This window comes from Coenobita brevimanus, chromosome 99 (genome assembly GCF_032717465.1).
Source record: "Coenobita brevimanus isolate Jiangsu-jjx chromosome 99, ASM3271746v2, whole genome shotgun sequence".
Classification (NCBI taxonomy): domain Eukaryota; kingdom Metazoa; phylum Arthropoda; class Malacostraca; order Decapoda; family Coenobitidae; genus Coenobita; species Coenobita brevimanus.
The window spans coordinates 6,853,758-6,871,015 of NC_137052.1; the positions used below are offsets into that span (position 1 = coordinate 6,853,758).

General features: G+C 40.8%; 1 protein-coding gene across 1 annotated transcript in view; it reads right to left on the reverse strand.

Moving 5' to 3' along the window:
- The window catches only part of LOC145414373 (tetratricopeptide repeat protein 33-like), a 176,207-nt gene that overhangs the window by 158,158 nt on the left and 791 nt on the right, over window positions 1–17,258 (reverse strand). Inside the window, exon 2 of the mRNA XM_080283906.1 lies at window positions 8,004–8,141. Coding sequence (XP_080140032.1) covers window positions 8,004–8,141 — 138 coding nt within the window. The remainder of the gene's footprint in view (window positions 1–8,003; window positions 8,142–17,258) is intronic.

The window sequence follows — 17,258 nt, forward strand, 5'->3', positions numbered from 1 at the left end:
CCTCGTTCGACAACTGGGATACGTTATTCAAAACAAATCACATAATGATTATATAACAAACATAGCATTGCCACAATCCTATATGTGACAAAATGATTGTATAATGAGAAATCATCCATCACTGCAATAGCATCAGCAAAATAAGATCATAAAAGGTAAAATGGTGCTAAAATGACACAACTGTACAGTATATACAAATGATTGTATAAAGGTCAATCATCGTATAATGGTCAGTCATAAAACAAGGGCCTACTGTATAGTAATTCTTTTGAACAATCTCCAGCCTCTTTCCTTTCCATTCACTGGTGCTGTGACCTACTTCCACCTGTGATACTCTACTTGATGATCACAAAGTTCTATTACTGAAAGTGATTTACTCTGTTACAAGAGTGAATGACTATATAACCATGCATCTACTAGCATCTAAGACTGCTAGTCTAGAACGATTTCTTGAAATTGTGGCTGAATGAGGCATTTTTGGGGAACAGCAAGCAACTTACTTTTTCTTATGGATTTTGAGGTGCTGAATACGACCAGGGGTGTTACTAAACGATATTTTGCCATTTAAGGGGTGAAATTAAAGGTCAAAGGTTATTTGGTGAATTGCGGGGTTTCCCGTTATATTTGAGATAAGGCACTGCTAAAACCAACATAACTCCATCAATAATGCAGGTAGATAAGTCAGCTAGGTCTCATATTGTAGCTAAGGAAATTCTGTATTAGATGACATTATCATTTTATGATTTTTTTTCCCCATGATATTGGTACTTTAGGTAAAAACTTGAGTCAACTCCTCGAACCTTAAATTTAGTCCCTATTTTATTTTGATCTCCACCAGCTAAAAAAACTGTCAATATAATGTCTTTCTCCTAGATTCATTTGAAAGACTAATGTTCTGGGTAGTTTTTGCAAAAAAGGAACTGATGATCTCTCATATAGGGTCTGAGATACAGAGGGCCATAATTGGACCATTTTCCGTACTTTAAAAAAATGACAGCATTTTTCGTTTTATATGTATGCTATCCTCTGGCTATCATTCTTGGAGGAAGTGGAGCATAGAAGGTGGTTTTCCAAATGGTTCTTGGGTCCATGAAACATGTAAGGAGCTAAATTATCAAATTACATTTGGTTCTTGACCTCTGCCCAAACTCCCCCCTTTCACCCCACCCTCACCCACATCCAGTTGACATCTCGAACCCCAATTTCGCTGTACAGCGTCGTTCGTTCGTGGATGCGGGGTTTCTTCTTTCTAACAGCACCCTTTTGCTGTATACTTCTCTTCCACTGGCAGATACAGCCATACAATTTTTGTCACTTGTTTTGTAGAAGGTCGGCATCCATAAGGGGGTCCTCCATGCCCTCTCGCGCCTGTATACAAACTGACTTGGCTGGGTCTTTGGAGGATCTTGATTCCACAGTTTGTAAAGTTTCTTGGAAGGAAAAGATTACACAATGAGGCAACGATTGTCAGAATCAGCCAAGGACAATTATGCAGAAATGATGAGCATTCTTAATTTAAAGAGGTTTCGTTGTTTCACGGCTTTCTTGGAATCACGAGATAAGGAGCCGAATTTTCAGTTTTGGATGCAATATCTCAACATGGTATCTCTCCTGCTCCAGTTTAACTGAGCCCTGCGGCAAGGGTCATGGGAAGGCCATCTAGAAGCATTCCGAACCATGCTGCCTTTCTTTTTCAGGTACAACCACACCAAATATGCACGCTAGGGCACAGTCTACCTTTCAGAAATGAACCACATTCCCCACGAAGTAAAGCATGAATTTCACCAAGGAAACTTTGCTGTGAAGGTTCTGACAAACTCTTCAATCAGGTGGATGCTGACCACAGTCTTGAATGGCTGAATGGGGTTGGAAAGAAGGCAGGTGGCATCATTGGGATAACAAAGACTACCTCTGCTCTCAGTCGTTGGGCTCTATCTTACAATCTACGAGCTGCATTGCAGGACAGACTAGAGAAATGTTCAGCATTGGCATTGATGACAAAATAACTCCAAATGAAGGTACTCCAGGAAGGGTGAAGCATGATAACCTAGATGAGAACAACATCCTGGAAGTTCTAGTTCGATTAAAGGTTTTCGAAAGTGTAGCATCATCAACTCAGCTTATGAACACTGCCACCAAAGACGTTGCGACACCAGAAATTAAGGAATCGCTCTTAAAAGCACTGGATTTGGGACAGGCACTGTTAGATGACTTTGTTACGAAATGACTTGTCAACAAGGAAATGAACCTAAGAGATAGATTACAAAAAACAAAAGTATTAACTTTTGGTTCATTGTACGAAGTCAGAACCGAGAGAGGAGAGGGGAAGACAACTTTAATCAAAGCAGATGGGCAGATTTTCCAGCAACTGATTATGGCATACCAGGCAGGGAGACCAGCTGATTTGGATAATATTCTAAGCCATGAACTGACGGAAGTTCCCATCAGTATTGCTGAAGCTGATGGTTCACTGAGATCTGGGACGAAGTCAGTACTTGTAGATGTTCTTACTCAGGATGTGATATGCCCACCTAATCTTGAACTACCGGATAGTGAGAGCTCATGTCTTGTCACAGATGGCCAGGCAACTGTTATCTCCACTGGTATACCTGGCAGGGCAGTGACATTTGCAGATTATGCTGATAGGTTTGTTGGCCACATTTTGAAACTTGGCAAACAGTTTGACCACACTGATGTTGCATTTGACCAGTGCAGGGACTCTGGCACATCAATAAAAGAGGGAACTAGAGAAAGATGAAAGAAAGCTTCACATCCTATTTGACATTTGATAGAAAACCAAGAGGTTCCATTACCATCCAAGTGGACTGATTTCCTGGCACTGTCCGATAACAAGAAGGATCTGTCTGCCTTTTTGTCAGATGAGCTAATTTCATCAGCTACACCAGAGAAGCTCATGGTTGTTGCTGGTGGTTTGGGGTTAGTGGTGAAAACAAATGACCCTCAGATGGATACAGCTAATTTGATATCTGACCATGAGGAGGTAGATACGCGTGTGATTTTGCACTGCATCAGTTCCCCTGCTAAGCATATCGTTGCGTCTGCGCGTGACACCAACTTTGTTGTTCTACTCTTGGTGAATTATCACAAAATGCAGTGCAAAACTCTATGGGAGAAGGCTGGATCATCGAAAAAGCCCAAGTACATCCCCATTCATGAGATTCATAAATCACTAGCATTTGAGCAGCAAACACTCTAAGAACTCCTTGTAAACCACGCAATAACTAGGTGTGACACTGTGTCTTATTTCATGTGTCATTCTAAGAGGTCAGTCTGGACTGTGTTCCTAGAAAACCACAACCTGCTGCAGGATCTGGGGACCACTGGCACCATCTCAGATGAAGGGCTTCGTAAGGCAGAGCAATTCATCTGCAAAGTCTACAAAGTCCAACATAACACATGTGATAAGGGACGTGTGTACCTGTTCTCTAAGTTGAAATCGCCTGCTATCTCCAACTAGTGATGCAGCAAAGTTACATATACAAAGGGCCAATCTTCAATGCTTCATATGGCGACAAGCACATGTTTCCATCCCCTCACTGCCACTGCCAACTACCTGTGACTGGGAGGATACTGATGGAAAACTGAGAACAGTCCTGACTACACTTTCTCCTATTCTTAGAGCATGTAGAGACATTGTTTCTTGAGGATGAACCAAGGGCTGCAGTACTCACAAGTGCTCATGCAAAAGGGCAAGCCTTCCTTGCACAGCTGCTTGCAGATGTAATGAGGGCGAGATGCACTGCAGGCAGTACAGTGATGTGTAATATAAGCTATCAGTTGGAATACAGACTTTATCAAAAGCAATTGTATGTTAATTTACAGGAGTTTGGAAGTTGAACCTTTGTATCACAGTCCCTGTATGAGAGATCATGGATTCCTTTAGTGCAAAAACTACCCACATCATTAGTCTTTCAAATGAATCTAGGACAAATACATTATACTGTCAGGTTTTTAGTCAGTGGAGATCAAAATTAAGATAGGGACTAAATATCAGGTTCCAAGGGTTCATGCAAGTTTTTGACCTTAAGTACTCATATTATGGAAAGAAATCATTAAATGATCATGTCACTAAATAAAGAATTTCCTTAGCTACAATATGAGACCTAACTGACTTATCTACCTGCATTATTGATGGAGTTATGTTGGTTTTAGCAGTGCCTTATCTCAAATATAACGGGAAACCCCGCAATTCACCAAATAACCTTTGACCTTTAACTTCACCCCTTAAATAGCAAAATATCGCTCAGCAACACCCCTGGTCGTATTCAGCACCTCAAAATCCATAAGAAAAAGTAAGTTGCTTGCTTTTCCCCCCAGAATGCCTCATTCAGCTTAAATATCCATCTTTTCCAAAAATTTTACTAGTCTATGATGTTATTTTGTATGTGTATGCAACTATATCTGTCTGTCTGTCTAACTATCAATAGCCAGATGCCTTAATCCTGTAATAGGTGCCACAAACAAATCACCTCCACGTCACCCAGTCCCCTACCATTTCATTGCCCTCCCCCCAACTTACACCCCCTCTCTTATATATACCTCTCCACTCCAACCCTGCATCTCGTCCTCAGTTTTCTCCCCCTTCACCCAACATACATACACTCTCCAAGCTGGTCTTCACTCTCCATCCTCCCCACATGGCCAAACCACCTCAATGTATTTCTCCTAAAGCATTCTAACACATCCGAATCCACAACACAACGCTCCTCTGATTCATCATTTGTCAGTCTGTTTTTCCATATAACTCCAAATGCTCCTCTCAAATAACTCATGTCCACTGCTCTCACTCTTGTGTCCTTCCAACACAGTCCAAGCTTCGCTTCCATACATTTAGAATGGGGAACACAAAACTGTCAAGCACTGACTCTTTTAATTCCACATTCACTTGCCTATTTCTAATCACTGAAACTATGTTCATTTCATAATAATACAAATTTTCAACAAAAATACTTTCCGTAGGAGTAGTGGGACACTGTGACACTCTGTAGCTCAGGTACCGGTACTGTAGTTCATGTGTCAATTTCACTCCCATCATACCATCCATTACACCATGATTGTCAGGAAGATGCCAAGGTTGCATGTGGCAGATCCTATTATAAGACTAGAATAGAGAGTGATAAACGGACTTCAGCAATGAATTAATTCTTACTTTAATATTCTATCATTCTGAGGGGAGTATACTGCTCTGGCAAATCATGTTGAAAAAATTATCCTCAGAAACCACCAAACACCAAAACAAACCCTGTCATATCAAGTTTCAGCAATGTAACAAATGCCAGGATTATTTCATTATGATTTATATTATTTTCCAAAGAATATACACCATGAAGGGGTAAACATTTAATAAAAATAAATGAAATAAACAATGACATAAGGTAGCTTCCCAGCCTATACAGAGACTGATGTATCAACAACTCAATTTGCAAGGAAATAACCCACTGTAGAGTAAGGATGGGACAGACTTTGCACCTTTCGCCTTCTATCCACTATTGTACATCCCATAAAACATCCATAAGTGTATGGGTATTTGAAGAATCTTTGTTAAGCAGCTATATTTCCAATACTATTTACTAATTTTAAATGATCTAATCATAACAGACAAAAAAATTTTGACACTAATAATTTTTTAAGTCAACGTCAGTTACATTCCCTAACACTTGCACTGTATAATATACTGCAGTACAGTACCTGCATACAATCTGTAATATAAGCTTGGTTAAAACAAAGTCACACTTTTAAGCAATATGGGTACTATAGAGACCTGTACTTGCATTATTTGGCATTATTAAAAACAAAATAATTAGTGAGATTTTATTGACCTTTAGTATACTTTGGTTAATTCTTTCTAAACGTCAGGGCCAACTTGCCTAGCCCCAGGCTCCTACGCTCCTCATGGGGCAATGTAGGATTGGATGATGAATGGATGGATGAAATAAATGAACCTGGTTTAGAATGCAGACTGTCATGTAAAGCTGGGGGCAAAAGTCTGCATACAGTTCACCTCTTCTAATCTCCTCTGATGGCTAATATTCCTAAATTGGGGAAGGCTTTGTACGTTTCTGTGTCCACTGATGATTCTCTCTGATATGATGCATCAGGGATAAAAGTAAGACATGCCCTACTTGTCAAGCTGATACAGTGAAACAGTAGGCATACTTTTGTCTCTGGCCATTCAGTGAACTAAGCATCATGTAACAAGCAAGACTGAACATGGTGATGCATCTTCTGATTTCCTCATCATCAGTACAGCAACAAAACATTCAAAACTGAAGAAAGTACTGTGCCACACATAACTTACACCAAATGGTATACAACTGAAATATAAACATACCACTGCATACATACAAAAGACAGACCATTACAGCCACAACACACAAGTACAAAAGTCCTTGTCATATGCCATTTTTTTTTACATTAATTTATGTTTTTAAGTCCACAGTGTTTCACAAATAAAAATGGCCAATAAAGTTGCACTGATAACTATAAAGCTTAACTGACAGATTTCTTAATTTATTACATCAGCTGTATGGAAGAAAGTATTGATATTTTGGAAAACATCAACAATATGCAGTTGCTACTCTATTTACAGGCTTTCAAGTTATGTCTGGAGTCACAAACTTTTATGAGAAACATTTATGAGTTACATTTTCATAAAATCCACAATATACAGTACTGTACAGCAGTTCAAAGAATTAAACCTCCTCAAACTGACATAATAACTGATTTGAATCAACTGGTACAACAACCGTATTTCAGTTTCTACCAGTGAACATACTTTGTAATGTACACATCTAGCCTCAAGTACTATGTTTTTTTCACCTTACCTTGGCCCAGATTTTCATCCTTTTGCAGCTTATTTCATTAGGTCAGTAGCAAAAAAGGACAATACTATGGCTGCACATCCTTTCCATGGCATTTCTTCATGACTAGCATCATATTCAGAGCTGATTTGTTGTTACAACTTGGCAGTGGATAGATGGCAATTTTAGGTCCAGTTAGAGCAAAAGCAGCCAAATGATTTTTGACTTAAGCATCAACTCTCAGTACCAAGTAAGCCTGCAAGTAAGAGAGCAACTGTATAACAAGGACTCACTAGACTGAGTGGCTTTTGACTGATTAGTTACTGCAGGAGGAGGAATGGTGGGATGTGGTGGCACTTGTGTATAGCTGAAGTGAAAGTGCGATGTAGTGTACTTCATTCATCTTAACCCCAACTGTCCAATAATGTACTGTATTATTTTAATCTTTTTATTTACAACCAGTTTTAGTCAACTCAGGAAAGATAATGAAGGGATGAATGAAAGATGTATCTAATGCTTCCAGTTCAAAAAATAAAATAAAACAAAGTAAATCAAATTGAAACAGCAAAAATAAGATTTTTTAATTACATACATCCCTAAGCTCACTAGCAAAATACGACAATACTAAGGTTTTACATTCTCTCCAGCGCACCTTTCTCTGATATGCACATACCACTATAAACACACACTGCATATACTGTATATATATATATATATATATATATATATATATATATATATATATATATAGTACATATAAATATTCATCTATCAATGCATTACTATATAAGACCAGAAAACATGATTACTGACGAATTTTAACTCTTGAGTGTTTAATACACGTGGAATTAGACAATGCAACCACGTGAGGATGCAACACTCAAAAGTTATGAGTGACACTCATGACAGAAAGAAACACTGTATCAACTTGTGCTTTAACTATTTTCCTATAATTTAATCAACAGTTTCATGTTTAGTTCAGCTCTAGTATCCTATTCTAGCTAATGCCAGATAATTTTATTCATCTGCATCATAGTAGCCTATTACCCTTAAGCCACTAATGGTCAGGACAACTCTACTGTAGTATAGATAATCTGTTCTTGCTAATGCCAGATGATTAAATTCAGCTAAGCCTAAGATTGAATCACAGAAGCCTTTGAGTATCAGTTCCAACAGTCATACCTTAGGTCGCTTTGTAGCGGTTAACCAGTCCACATCAGGGTCCTGTGTGTCATCTCTCTCTTCTGTGTTTTCTTCAGAGAAGGCGGAGGGTTGAGGTTTTGTTAACCCACACTTTCTCTTCCACCCGAACGCCTGCATCTATTTAAAACAAGTTCCCAATTAACAAAGTAATACACCGCAAATTATCTAAATAGTCATAAAGGTAACTAAAGACAAACAAAATGCCTCAGACCAGGACTACTGACCCACAGGTGACGACAAAGAAGTGGAAAAAGGACATGGTGTCTATTTCAACGTGGAATGTGAGGGGTGTGAATGATGAGGTGAGAGAAAGTGAGACTGGCCAGGTGCCTGAGGATGCAAAGGTGGACATACATGGACTGACTAATACAAAGTGAAGAGATGAAAGTGTGAGAGAATGGGAGCATGGAGCAGGTATATGTTCAGGAGTAGGTGAGAATGAGAGGGAAAAGGAGGGTGTATGCATCGTTGTGTCCAAGAGATGGAAGGAGAATATAAGAGAGTATGGATCAGTTGGTTCAAGGATTGTGTGGGTAAGATAGAAAGTAAGAATGCAAGCATGGGCAACTGTGTGAGTATATGTGCCTACAGAAGACAGTGCAAGCAGGGTGAAAGAAGAGCTCTGGGCAAATGTGGAAGTATGCACAGAAAAGTCTTAGATGAGTGAGAGAGAGTGTTTTTGATTAAACCATGAATGGAAATGTAGGGAATGGGATAATGGATGGAGCAGCTGGGGAGTGAGGTGTGCCTGCAGAAGTGGAAGAGAATGGTAATGCTCTAGTGGATATTTGGGCAGGGAGGGGATTGGTGATGGCCATTACCCTCATTAGACACAAAATGATCTACAGGTACACATGGCCAGTGATAAGAAGGATGGGTGGTAAACTGAATGAGCAGAAGGCAATAATTAACTTGTGGATTGCGCAATTAGGCTACCTTTTTTTATCCCACCCTGTGGTGTGAAAAAAAAAAAAATAAATAAAAATAATAATAATAATAATAATAATAACAGTTGTTGTTTATTATAAACTTGAAGATAAACATCCAGGGCATCATCTGTGGAAAAAGAAAAAAAAAAATCTCTTTCCATCTTTGCGTAGGGCCATGCATAAGTTTCCATAGAGGAGTAGTGAAACAAAGATTTTTCTTTTCTTTTTAGTTTTTATTATAAACATGAAGATAAACATCCCGAGCATCATCTGGTGGGGAAAAAAAAAAAAAAAAAAACTCTCTTCCCGTCTTTGCGTAGTGTCATGCATAAGTTTGCTTAGGGGTGGAGTAGTCAGCAGTAATGCACGGCCATTGGAGGGTTAACACAGCCTGAGCTGTGGCTTACAACGAGACATTACCCAGCCTGAGCTGTGGCTCGCAATCCACGGGTTAATTGTGTGTGTGTGACTGAGAGTTTTGTCAAGCTCAGTCCCAACGACATGTTTACACATTTTGCAATTGCAAGGTCCATCATTTGCACATTTTTCAAATTTTGCACGTGATTTTTGGTATGTAGACCCAGGACACCTTCCTCTACCTGCCGCCAGGCGGGGACACTGCCTTACCCTGCATAACCTCCCCCCCCAGCATGCCATTGTCTTGGCAACACACCTGTTACCAGTGACCTAGCCAGTGAAGACATGTCGCGCCACGGTACGAAATTTAAGGCGAGAGTGGTTCCCCAATCAATGACAATGTGGAGGACAAAGATTACGTGGCACTAGAGGAAGAAACGAGCAAAACTGATGAGGAGGTAACGTCGCCAAAGTAGGTGCAGTATGTTGATGTGTTTAGTTAGTGAAAAAACTCTTATATCGCCAATATTATTGTGTGAAAACTAATATACAGGCATGTCCCAGTTTAACGATCTAATTGGTTATGTAAAACCCCCTTGTTAGGCAACGTATCGTACATCGGGGTATTTTTAACATGTACAGTATTTCAATGTGGACCGTTTACCAACTTTGGGTTTCCCTCCAAACCAAGTCCAAAACCCAACCAGATGAGCCCAAAAAAAGTTTAAAGGCAATCTAAATGGCCTAACAGCTGTCAAGGAAGCTAACCTATCTATCTATCTATCTATTGCCAGACACCACAATCCTGCAAAGGGTGATAACCTAAGGCTACTATTTGTAAATAGCCTAACTCACTAAAACCAACAAATCAGATCTGAATTTCATCAAATATAAGTCTGGAGGAAAAAATCAAGCTTAGTAAACTGTACCCCAAAATGACAATGCTCACCCCGCCTATGGCTAAAACACATTAATCGAAGTCTAAAAACAGTTTATAAATCAACGTAAACACACAATTTTAGTCTAAAATATCAACAAAATCAGTAAGGAAAATAAAAACCCATCATTAAACCGGGGTTTGGCCATCGTTAGGCAGGGAATGGTGCAATTTCTACCCCCACTGTTAAGCCAGGGTATCGCATCTAGGGGTATTGTATATCGAGGTATTACTGTATTCTTGTACTACATATAAATTTGTACCAAATGAACACATATCTGCCTATTTTGAGTCGTTTGAAATAGTTACAGCTACAAAGAAAATGTGACAACCACAGCGCGGCTCCGGAGAACATGGTACCAGGTGTTTAAAAGGGTCACCTGTTTAGACCACTTCTAAGTTCAGGTGCACACTTTTGGGGGCATTTTCCAATGTTTCTCATAAAAAGCGGAGGTTTTAGCCAAAAAAAAAAAGGTTTTCGAAAATCTGCTGGGATTGGGTGGGTCAGTGGTGAAAAACTGGTTGGGACACAGCGGGTTAATGTAGTAGAGAATGTATGAAATGGTATTCTAATAACTGTAAAAGCAAAATGAATTCACACTCAAGAATGAACCCAAGATGGGTGCCCTACTAGAGATATCTCAACCTCCCCTGCATTAGAAATAGGTAAGCTTGAAATAGGTATGCTTGTTCACCTTCCCTCATCTGTCTGACTGCTGCAAGGTCATGGCCTACCAGGTGAGTGGGTCTATAAGGAAACAGCTCAAATCACAGCAATAATGTCTTGTATTACCTTGCCAAGATTCATAAATATCCCATAATGGTTTTGGAAACTAAGCCTATTTGTGATTAACAGTAATGTAACATAACAATCAACAGTACAAGTTTGACTGTCCTACAGAGAAGGTACCGGTTTTGCAGAGGAAATCTATTGATAAGCATTACTAAGTAGTAGCTATAGATCAATCTGGACTTTATATTTCTTACGTAATACTCTTGAAACTAACCTATTTTCTAAAACTAAGTGATGTATATCCCTGCACTGTCTGCCAGAACCACTGCAAATCCGGTATCAAATGTAGTAACTGCCAAATGTGGAGCCATTACACATGCACACTATTGCCCGATTACTTCATTATAATCCTGACAACAACAAACAGGAGTTCATGTGCTTGCCTTGTACTAAGCAAACCCACGCAAACTACAATGATTTGCTTGAAGAGCTTGTAGAATGTAAGGTGGCTGAGGAAGAAGAACAAAAAACACAAGTGGAGGGATCAGCAGAAAATACACCTGAAACTACTGAAAGCCAAGAGCCTGGGGTAACAAAAAAAAAATGGTGGCCCTAGCAGTACACCAGAAGATGCAAACCTCAGCCTTCTAGCAGCTACACAAAATACTGTAAAAAATACAGGTGGTAATACCTCACCAGCAGCAGAAACCCAGACAGACAACCAGGCAAGCCAAGTAATTACCTCTTCACCTCCGCATGAAGGGAACCCATGTGTTTGTCGATGCTACAGGAGGGGAATGTGCAAACATGGGATCAGTGGCAAAGGTTGTAAGTTTAGTCATCTCAAACCAAGGCAAAGACTGATAAACCACAGCCCAAGAAGAAAACGAGGCTGAAACTGAGAAGAGAATGCCCAAACTATCACCCAGTCCTCTGCTGACTCTCAGTGCAGAGACAGATATGCCTCAATAAAGACTGCACTTACACACACATTTGTGGAACCAGATTGGACCAGTGAGAACAGGAACAAAAAGAGCCCCCAGACAACTCGCTGCGCCAGCAGGCCCCCAAAAGACCACAACTCCTTGCACCCAGGCCTCAGCAGTGTCCGGAGCAAACTACCCCGAAGACAGGCCACAGCAATTTTTTAGAAATGAAGGGTACCCTAGTGGTGAACAGTGAGGATATAAAGATGCATGGAGAAAGCATCACAGCCGGTTGTTGAATGAGGAGTTTGACTGGGACAGGGAAGGTTTGGAGCCAGCAGATCCAGTGTTTGGTCCTTGGCCTTTGATTGAAACTGCTACTGTGAGTGAGGAAATAGGCAGGATGAAGGTGGGGAAGGCAGCAGGTGTGTCTGGGTTGACTGCCGAAATGTTGAAGGCCTCAGGAGATATAGGGGTGAGGTTAGTCACTGACCTGATAAATATGGTTATTTATGAGTGTGTTGTCCCAGATGACTGGCCGAAGAGTGTAACTGTAAATGTGTATTTAGGGAAGGGTGATGCCCTGGAAAGAGGAAATTATAAAGGTACAAAGCTTTTAGATCAGATAATGAAGGTAATGGAGAGAGTATTAGAAGGTATGATTAGAGAAAGAGTGAATATTGATGAGATGCAGTTTGGGTTTATGCCAGGTAGGGGGACCACTGATGCCATATTCATTGTTCGACAGCTTCAGGAAAAATATATTGGTAGGAGAAGAGATCTGTATTTTGTTTTTGTTGATTTGGAAAAGGCCTTTGACAGAGTTCCTAGGGAGGTGGTGAAGTGGGCAATGAGAAAGCTTGGCTTGGAGGAGTGGCTGGTTACGGTGGTTATGGCTATGTATGTGAGTGCTCACACCCATGTAAGAGTGAATGGAGATTTGAGTGATGAGTTTTCTGTGAATGTTGGTGTGCATCCGGGGTCAGTTTTGAGTCCCATGTTGTTTATCATGGTACTTGAAGCCCTCTCAAGTGACTTTAGAAACAGACTGCCGTGGGAGATACTGTATGCCGATGATTTGGTGTTGATTGCTGAGAAGGAAAGGGAGGCAGAGGAAAGGTTCAGGAAGTGGAGAGATGGTATGGGGCACAAGGGCTTAAGGGTAAATGCAGATAAAACAAAAGTGATGATATCTAGGGTTGGTGGCGGTACTGTCACAGACGAGAGATAGTGGCCATGTGCAGTTTGCCACAAGGGTGTGGGAAGTAATTACATCTTGTGCGGTGTTTGTGATAATGGGTGCATAAGAGATGCAGTAGTATCAGAGGTAGACTGCGAGATAATGCTGATTTTATGTGTACGGTGTGTCGGGGAGAGCAGGTGGAGATTTTCAGGTGTGAAAGGATTGAACTTGCTGGTGAATCTCTTGAGTGTGTGGAAGACTTTTGTTATTTGGGAGATATTGTTGTGTGCTGGAGCTAGCTGTGACTAGGGTGAGAAGTGGTTGGAAGAAGTTTAGGGAGCTCTTGCCTCTCCTGACATTGAGAGGGCTCTCCCTGCATGCTAAGGGGTCTTTGTATGCAGCATGTGTTAGGAGTGTAATGCTGTATGGTAGTGAGACCTGGGCAGTAAAGGAGGCGGATATTCGCCGGCTCAGACATACAGAAATGACAAAGATTAGGTGAATGTGTAGTGCATCCCTGCGTGCAAGGTCTGGGGGGGTTGGGTTTACGATGGAAGAGTTGAGAGGTAGGATGGGACTGGAGTGTATTGGTGTTGTGATGAGGAGAGGTAGATTGAGATGGTCTGGACATGTGGAGAGGATGGGGGATGATAATTGGGTGAGGAAGGTGAGAAGTGTTAATATCTGACTAGAAAGAAAACAACCAGGGAGACTCAGAGACAAGAAGCTAATGAAGATGGATTTAGAACCCTCAACCTTAAGAGTAACAAGGCTGACTGGGAGGGATTGAAGTCCTCCTTGGCCACAGTGAAATGAAATCAAACACTGCAAGACCAAGATCCAGACAGTAAGTATGGTGGAAACCATATTGTCAACAATATTTCACATCTGAAAAAAGTTATATTCCACAAAAGACAATGCAGGGACTGACAAGAACTACCAGAGCCTACCCCGGGACAGAAGAATACTCATGAGGAAGAGGACAAAACTAAACAATACAAAAAACCAAAGGTGTGACAAAAAAAACAAGTACAGTAATAATGACCCAGGTGATGGAAACATAAAAGTTTCCAAAACTCCCATAAACAGCAAATAATGAGAAGAAAACAAAGCAATCACAAACATCAAACAGAACCCCAGCTACTTCTTCAATTACACCAAGTGGCTCCTGAAGTCATGCAACCCAGTCAGACCCTTGGTAACAGCCAAAGGAGATATGAAAGAAGATCCCAAAGAAATATGTAAAGTTTGAGCTGAGCAATACCAGTACCAGTCAGTGTTCAGCGAACCACAGGAAACGAAGAAAATACTAGATCCAAACACCGTACCTTTTTCAACTGCTTACCACAAATAACTGAGTACATTAACATATTGCACAACATTGAATTTACAGAACAGGACATGACCATGACAAATGAAGAGCTAAAACCAAACTCAGCACCAGGACCAGATGGCATACCAACCAATGTTCTGATCAGATGCACAGATGCTCTGGCACATCCCTTTCATCTACAGTGGTGCCATTCCCTAGACACAGGCATAATACCTACAGAAGCAAGGAAAGCCACAGTAACTCCAGTTCATAAAAGTGGAACCAAGGGATTAACAAAAAACTACAAACCAGTTGCTCTAACCTCACATACAGTAAAAATCTTTGAAAAGGTTACGAGAAATAAAATTTATGCCTTCCTTGATGGAAGAAATTTCTTCAATGCTGGCCAGCATGGCTTCCATAAAGGAAGACCCTGCTTGTCCCCAACTCCTCACCCACCATGACAAACCCCTCCACCACTTAACAGAGGGCAACAATGTCAACACTGCCTTCCTTGATTTCAATAAGGCATTTGACATGGTCGACCATGGTATTCTTCTGCACAAGCTAAGAGACCTAGCCATCGCGGGAAAAATAGGAGTGAGGATTCACAACTTCCTTACAAGAAAATCCAAGACCACTGTGGCAAATGAAGGCATATCAGCAGAACACAGGGTTGTGAGTGGTGTCCTCCACGATTATGTTCTAGAACCCCCACCGTTCCTAATAATGATAGGGGACATTGGCAAAGAAATTGCACTCTCCACACTTGCCTCGTTCGCTGATGACACCTACATATGCAAAAGAATCGGAGCTAGTGAAGATGTTGATCTTCTCCAAGAGGACCTCAACAAAGTCTACAATTGGGCATGGGAAAACATGACATTCAATGTTGACAAGTTCCAGCTGCTCAGAAGTGGTGCCAATTAAGAGCTCCTCAGCAACAATTCTCTACTCACAACTGAAAATGAGGCAACTGATACAAGCCCCCATGCAAAATGCCTTGGGGTACTGGGTATACCTAAGTGATGATGCCACTTTCAAGCACCACATAGAGCAAACCATCAAGAAGGCCAGAAGAATCACCAGGTGGGCCCTTAGAACTTTCTATTCCCACGAGGAGTGCATGCTGACTCTGTGGATGGCACTTGTCCAACCTGTCCTAGACTACTGGAGTCAAATATGGTTCCCCCATAAGATTATGGACATAGGCTACTTGCCCTTGAATCTATACAGAGAGCATACACCAGGCAAATAAAGGACATGAAAGAACTCTTCTACTGGGGCAGACCAAAAAAAAAAAAAAAAAAAAGGGCTATACTCTCAGCAGCAATGTTGAGAAAGATACATTACCATCTATACATGGAAGATCCTTGAAAAACTGGTAGCTACCATACCCAACCCTTCAACCATCAGTGAGGTGGAACCACATTATAACCAGAGGGCTCATTGCGTGTAAGAAAAATTTTATTATCACAAACACCAGCGAGGATCAAAACTCTCATCCAGTTTGCCCTACAACGGTCCCAGAATCTTCAACTGCCTGCCATAAAAAATTCAGGACCTCATTAGCCACTCTGCAAAATACTTCAAAGCCCAACTAGATGAATTCCTAAGGATGGTACCTGATGAACAGCCAGTACTGGAATACACATCACTCCACAGGGCAACTACAAAATCATTATCAGAGAAAGTGGACCTGCAACACGGGGATGCTGGGTTCGGAGGGAGTGTTGGGACACCATTGCACTGAGGAATCTCCTTGCAACACCTACAAGTAAACAAGTAAGTAAACTGTATTTCATGACTGGCTGAATAAGTAATGCCCTCATGGAAACCATCCAGGCACAGTACAAAAATTCTCCCAATGTCACACATCTGACTGCAGAAGAGCTGGGACTGTTTTGTTAAACATCATACTTTTGTATGGAGTGTATGAAATTGTATGACCAAGACAAACAATACAAAATGCCACACTGGTTTCATTTGGTTCTGTTCACTTTTGTCCAACCTATTCAGTACTCTACTAAAATGCTGTACATCTTCACAATGCAAATAACGTGATGTGAACCATATATGAAAATAACACTAATGACAGCCTCCCACACAAGACTATATACAGTTTACAGTAGAATTAGTTTAACTCTGATTCTATAAAACATGCCGTCGCTGAACAATAAATAAGCATACTCACAATGGTATTACTTTAGAAGTACTGTAACCAACATTACCAATTTTCATTATATTACGTCCCTGAACTATTCTAAAAAATGAAGGTCAGAATTAATTAAAACACACTATTTTGCATTGGAACACAAACAAATTTGCATTAAAAAAACCATTGGTTACTTCTAAAAATTTACCTAACCTAACCTAATCTAACCCAACCTAGCCTAACCCAACACAACCTAACCTGACCTGACCTACCTTTAAGGGTGTAGAATTGTTCCTTTATAATCGGAAACGGTGAATTTGTACTGGATTTTCCCCTTTCTCTTCCGGCTTTTCCTCCACCGGCCGCAGTACCACTGATGTCTACCTTCCCGATCTTTGCAGGACAAATTACACTCTTTACAACGTATTTCACTTGGCAAAACCCCGTGTCTTCTTAGTAGTTCAATAGATGCTTCGTTATTACTGTGGTAATCTGCCAGTTATCCTTGCTACAACCGATACAAGCTTGGAAATCAACAACACATTCTTCACCACCGGAGGCCATGACTATGACTGACTTTCAAATCTTGGGCATCCTTGCGTCACCCACAAATACTTTACAGTGATTGGCTGGTTTTACTTACGACTGTTGTGACTGGCTTGTTTCAAAAGTCCCTGTTGCACGGGAACACCTGATTGGCTG